Here is a 6362-nt window from a genome sequence, read left to right on the forward strand (position 1 = left end):
TCTCTGCCTCTGTGTGCCCGATGTTTCGTCTTCGTCTCCCTCTCTGTTTTATTCTTTATGTCCCATTTCTTATTGACTGCATTGTATACTGGCTCGTTTACAGCCAGCTCAGACAATGGTTGATATTTGTTTCTGAGCTGTATGCCTGGTGATGCAGCGTATGTCCCACTGATATTATCATTCATTTTTCTCATTCTGTGTCTTTTTGGTTTGGCACCAAGTGTATGCCAGGTGGCATCAGTCTGTTTAGGACCAGCTTTCATAAGTTTTGGAAAGGACACAGTGTCATCCAGGTTTAGCATATCAGCAGCAGAATCATAGTTAACACTGCATTTTGTTGATGCAGATTTAGTCTTCTTACCACCGGGTGTGATCGGGAGAGTCTCATGGAGTCCTTTTTCCATTTCCAGGGCAGAAATCTTTGCTTTAAGCTCGGTGATTTCCTAAAGATAATTCCAGCAGTTTTGGCAGCGTAAGCTTGTTGTGGTGTCTGCTCCAGACATTTCTTCACTAGGCTGATGAGTACACAAAGTGAGCTGCAGCAGGTCCGGATCCGGATTTGTTTAAAAAGTTAAAATCCAAACATCCAGTGATACAAAACGTATCATGGGTATAAGATTGAACTGTAAAATCTTTGTGGGTAAGAAGAGTGAAAGATAAAAAGGTAAAAAGTAAAATAAAGGCAGGCAAGAGCAGGAGCAAGCAGAAAAGCGTCTGCACTCTTCAGAAGCAAGGACACTAAACTCCAAGTAGGTGTGTGCTCTGTGCAGCAGGTAGATGATGGCGTCCTCCACTCCAATACCAGGCGGGTAAGCAAACTGCAGGGGGTCCAGCGATGGTTCCACAACAGCACCAGGTGTTTCAGGACCAGCCTCTCCAGAGACTTCATCACATGTGGAGTCAGAGCAACTGGTCTGTAGTCGCTGTGTGTGCTCGGATGTTTGGTCTTTGGAACAGGAATGCCTGGTGTAAAATAATATGGTTCAATATTACAGAACATGTACATTATATCAATATACACTGATGCACACTGACAGTTTGTTAATGTATATTGATTAATGTTGTATGTGGTCTATTTTGACATTATATTTATTGATGTACATTGATGGATGTTACATTGATATTGAATTGGGAAATGTATTTAATGCAGCTAGTAATAATCATGTTATCTGTGTGCACCCTAACTGAAACCCTGGCCCTGTGTCTCAGCCGCCGTTTGAGTGCGTCCACAGGGACAGTGTGAATCGTGCCTTCCCTGTCTTCCAGTCTACTGATGATTCGCCTGTGCCATGCTAGGTTGTTCCCGCCCCTCCATACTGTCAATAAACGGCGAGCTGAGCCAAAACAGAAGTGGATTTTGTCTTCATATAAAAAATACTAGGCTATCTAATAATAATAATAATAATAATAGGCTGTCAGCTGACAGTTTTATTTATTTGCTTTCATTGGAATTTGTTTTGAAAAAATAAACATTAAAGTTACATAATAAACTCATATGTTGTTTTGCAGTGAGTATGACAGGACAGCCAGCCCCTGTAAACCAGAGCGGTGGAGTACAACATCCACGGGGAAAAGAACCACGGGGAGCTGAAGCAGCTTCCACACGTGGGTGTAGTACTCACACATGTTATTCACATTTTGACTGATAATCAATTCATATCATTTGATACTGCTGTGAGTGTGATGGTGCATCTGTTTGCCATCATGTCCTCCAGAAGATGTGTTGATGGAAGACAGTGGACCCAGTAGAAGTTTTGAGAAAGCCCAGAGAAGAAGGGCGGCATGGATCCGTGGGGGTTCCAGCATGTACAGAAAGCCTCAGGCACAGCTTCATAAAAGGCATATGGATATCCAAGAACAGCTGAGGACAATCCGGCAAGTAACCGGTTCAGAGTCTGTCGAGGGTTCATTTCATGTCCGACTGAGGATAGAGTTACTAATTATTTTCATTTCACACTGACAGTCATTGCACCTTTTCTGTTCTTCTATCATTTCAGCCAGCAGAAGGAGGAAGACGACACAGATAACATGGTAAAAACACATTATCACCAAGTCGATGCTGAAAGAGTTTCTATATGCAGGAGCCTATATATCTTAGGCCATCAGGCTGATCAGTTCCTGTGTATCTATATCATAAGCCCTCTGTGCCTTTGCCCATAATTAATGGAGATTAAGCACTGATATAGCAGCCTATTGACTGTTGTGTTGTGTTGGTCTCAGTGGTTGTAGTTGTGTACAGATGTCTTCACCTTTTTACATTCAACAAAGTAACTCTGGTGTACATTAGTTTTGTAGTAATGACCTGGGTTTAAATTGAGCGCTAAACAAGACGATGTGCCTGTGTAGAGCAGGCACAGTGTGCAAAGGAGGTCAGTCTTATAAAATGTATACTGCCACTAACAATGATGCAAAATGCTCTTCCAACAGAGGCTGAACTTCTACATCCAAAGAGGGATGGACCTCGTAAATGTGGCTCCCCTGCAGGACACATGGCTGGAAACCATTAGAGGAAGGATTCCCTGCCACCTGCAGAGCTTCAGGACAACAATGGAGCTGCTGGTGGATGAGATTAAGGATGACTATTTGACCAGCATCAAGACAATAATCTGTATTTATTCACTTACCCTCAAAAGCACGAGTCTTAAATAGATGCAAACATGCATCCTACATGAATCAGTTTGTGCTTCCTGTGTTTATGATTGCAGTGAAGGATTCATTTGAAGGTTTAAAGGAAAGTGACGAGGAGGAAGCAAAAGATCTGCCCCCTCACAGACTTGAGTAAGTCAGGGGGATGTGATCAGAGGACACATACATAGTAAACACTGCTTCCAATGCCTCTAATGACTGAGCCATACATGGATAACTTGTTGTCTTGGTACAAGCAAACTCGTAATAAGCTGCAATGGGAAAACGTTCGAATCATTAATTGACTGTTGTGCATTAGCTTTGTTATGCTTTCATTTTAGGGTGGAAATACTGCCAAAACCATGGAACCAATGGTTTGTCCGTGCACGAAAGAGGATGCATAACAAGCTGTATTCTATCAACCCTACCATGTTGCAGGTGATGCACATTTGGGATGTCTCTTACAAGTGAGTATGCTCTAACACATTTTTATTTACTTCATTTTATGTGATTTGGTTCTTATAAATGTAGGAGTTTGATCTTATCTTATCTTGATTATAAGCTGTATTCACAGTTACTCAGTGCATTGTGATACTCCTGTGCTATTCTCACATTTTTAACATTACTGTGGTGTAGACCTATATATCCCCATTGATTTTGACCCTCTGCTTCCTACTTGCAGAACTCTCCGTCTGGTAGATGCAGAGGAGTTCCGCTGCAGAGAGGAGTCCATTGAGCTCTCTGTGTTTCAGCAGATAGTCAACCGGCAGGTTGACCATGCTAGAGGTGTCCTCCTGAAAAAGTAAGTTGACATCATGACATCACAGCAGCAGAGCTTGCCTCGGTCTCAAAGTTAATAGCTATGTGTTTATATGAGATATTGTATGAATTTGGAAATGGTTGCTATTTAAAAATAGCTTCTTAAATTGAATCTCAGGATAATAAAACAGGAACAAACTGAACTGTTCTCCTCCACATGTGATTAAAGACAGACATATATGCAGCATGACTTATGTTAACATTTCATGCTGTTGACCTAGTGCGTTGGTTTAGGTTTGAAACGTTTCTATCTTTTAAAAACGGTCACTTGCATTAAAAGCTGCTGCATTATGGGAATTGGGACTTAATGTTCTTGTCATGATCACTGTTTTATTTTGTCTGCTTCCTTTGTTTGAGTTTATTTAAAAAGGACTGTTTCTGTTTTTGATTTTTAATTAGTCGTGGCTTTATTCCTCCTGTGCCCTCTGCTTCCTGTTTGATTTTGAATGCTGGTTTTCCTTTTGTGTCTGTGTGTGTTTTACGTCCTCTTGTGTTTCTTTCCTTGTTGCCTTGCACTGACTGTTTTCGCCTGTGTCTTGTCTCCTCGTTGTCAGTTTGTCGTGTGTTGTGCTGCTGTTTGATCCTGCATTACAGTGTCACTTTCTCTGTTCATGGTTGGTTGGTTAGTGTTAGTTCAGTTTTTGCCTTTTGGATTTTTGGGGATTTGTTTCAGCTTGCCTTTTGTTTAATAAACCTTTGCAGAAGGCAAACAACGCATTGGGTTCTTAGCAGCACCAAGGACTTGTTTTGAAAGAAGGTCAGGAGACACTAATACAACACGTCTGTTTTCAGACATTGCAAACTATCTTTCTTCAGTTAAGCTCTTTACCACCTGTCCAGCTCTACTCCTTGCCTTTTGTTTATTTGGTGGTATCTTAGCCTTTTGTTGCCTGCCCGTCAAACTGAACTCAAACCCTAACAGTTTTTTCAGCAATAACACAGAGCTGAGATAGCTCTGCTTCATGTTAAAGAGGAGAGAGCAATGGTCAGTTTATGGGTGTGTTCTGACATCTGTTAGCTAATATGCTCTGAAATATGGTTTTATTTGCAGCTGGCTTCTCGATGTACAAAACATTTACTTCTAGTATTTACTAGTGCCTTCCCAAAGCAATCCGGCGAACCTACTATCTTTCTTCAACTGTGCAGCAACTCTTATGACTTCCCAACTGCAGAGCCTTGCAATAGACTCAATGCAGGACTACACATGTCTGATTTCCCAAGATCCGGTAAGCTTCAATATTATAACAGTTTAGCAATGCAATGAGCTGAGCTGAAAAGATCATTTCATAAAGTCCTGTGCTGCACTTGTTTTTGTTTTGTTTTGCTCTCCACCATCTTAGCGCTCAGTCCATGCAAGTGAGCACCCAGGCTTTGTTCTCCTTTTGGTCCTTGAGGACAGGGAGGTCAAGTTTAAACCTGACTTCAAAATATACGAGGAGGCCTTCCTTAATGTCTATGAGCTCATGCTGAGGTCTGTCAGCCTCGTGTGGAAACCAAATTGTACCCTGAGTGGGTAAGAAGACAAGGATAATATATAATAATATTGCAGTAATGTTAAGAGTAAGTTCATAAGTTCATAATCATTGTTTTGTTGTGGTAGGTAACCCATGTAGGTAGAAGCTGATGTTGGCAACTATGGGCGCACTCTATATAAGCTGGAAAAGGGCTTCAGTGACATGCCCCTTGTGATGAACATAGTGACCACCATAAAGGCTAAGGTGGATGATTTCAAGGAGCACATTCCTATGGTGCAGGTCAGAAAATGAACAACATTTATTACTAACAGAAGTCAGAATTGCTTAAACTACAAGTCTTTTGTATCATTGCATAGGTACTCTGCAACCCAGGCCTGCGTGAACGCCATTGGAATGCCATGTCAGACTTGGCTGGCATCTCCCTGCAGCCATCTGAAGACCAGGCCTGTGTGTCTTACTTCCTGTCCATGCGCCTGGAACAGCACCTGGACAGCTTCAACGGCATCAGTGAGGCAGCCAGCAAGGAGTACTCCCTGGAGAAGGCCATGGAGAAAATGGCCACAGAGTGGAACGGCATGGAGTTCAGCCTCTTGGCCTACAGAGAGACGGGCACCTCCATCCTGTCATCTGTGGATGAGGTCCAGATGCTTCTGGATGATCACATTGTTAAGACACAAACCATGAGGGGTTCACCATTCATTAAGCCCTTTGAGGAGGATATACAGTAAGAGAGCGGAGCAGTTGCTTTAGATTGACTGTGTTGAATAGCAGTCCATTGGCTATCAAGTACACACATATTTATCTTGGGTGACAGATTTTATTACGTGAGAATCCATCGTTTCAAGCCATAAGCTATGCACCCATGGCTGAAACAGTGGTTCAGACCAATCAGCGTTAACCTGTTTCTGTAATAATCTGAGTATGTAAATTACAACACCCACAACAAAGCTAGCAGACCTCAGAGGTGCTTGAACCTTTTCATAATCGGATGAAAGGTAAAAAGATGTCAATGTGCTAATTGCATAAATCTAAATTATTTGTAAATTATATTGATTGCCAGTTGTCCTCAGCAGAGAAGTGAGAGGTGAGTGAGTGTAGATGTGTAGAATTAAGAAACAGCTTACATAGTTCTCATGTACCGGATACCTCTGCTCTGCTTAAATACTGAGTCAGTTTTATAAGTGTAGTCAAGAAACTCATTACTACACTGAGTTAGCCAAATGAAAATCATTGGTGAGATTGTTGGAGCATTGATTGGCAGGCATAGTTTCATCATGGATTCCCTGTAGCTTTTGTACTGTATCATGATAAAATAGATCAAATGCCAGAGGAAGAAGACTTTGATTATAATGAATGTAATGTTGCATGAAAACTTTATGATGCAATTATAGAGCTTTGTGGGGTAGAGAGGTTGTTACCACAGTGAGGGTATAGTCAATATCC

At 41.7% G+C, this 6362-nt stretch overlaps 1 protein-coding gene and 1 pseudogene across 1 annotated transcript; both read left to right on the forward strand.

The window, feature by feature from the left end:
• The first annotated feature begins 1586 nt into the window (after positions 1-1586).
• On the forward strand, positions 1587-2649 carry LOC114429343 (dynein heavy chain 7, axonemal-like). The gene is made up of 4 exons (XM_028398222.1): positions 1587-1605; positions 1716-1875; positions 1998-2031; positions 2428-2649. The coding sequence occupies exons 2-4, from the start codon at positions 1727-1729 to the stop codon at positions 2647-2649; spliced, it is 405 nt and encodes a 134-aa protein (XP_028254023.1). The 5' UTR covers positions 1587-1605; positions 1716-1726.
• Positions 2650-4995: 2346 nt separating this feature from the next.
• On the forward strand, positions 4996-5647 carry LOC114429344 (dynein heavy chain 7, axonemal pseudogene; annotated as a pseudogene).
• The last annotated feature ends 715 nt before the right edge of the window (positions 5648-6362 follow it).

Source organism: Parambassis ranga, unplaced genomic scaffold (assembly GCF_900634625.1).
Source record: "Parambassis ranga unplaced genomic scaffold, fParRan2.1 scaffold_108_arrow_ctg1, whole genome shotgun sequence".
In the NCBI taxonomy this organism is placed as follows: domain Eukaryota; kingdom Metazoa; phylum Chordata; class Actinopteri; family Ambassidae; genus Parambassis; species Parambassis ranga.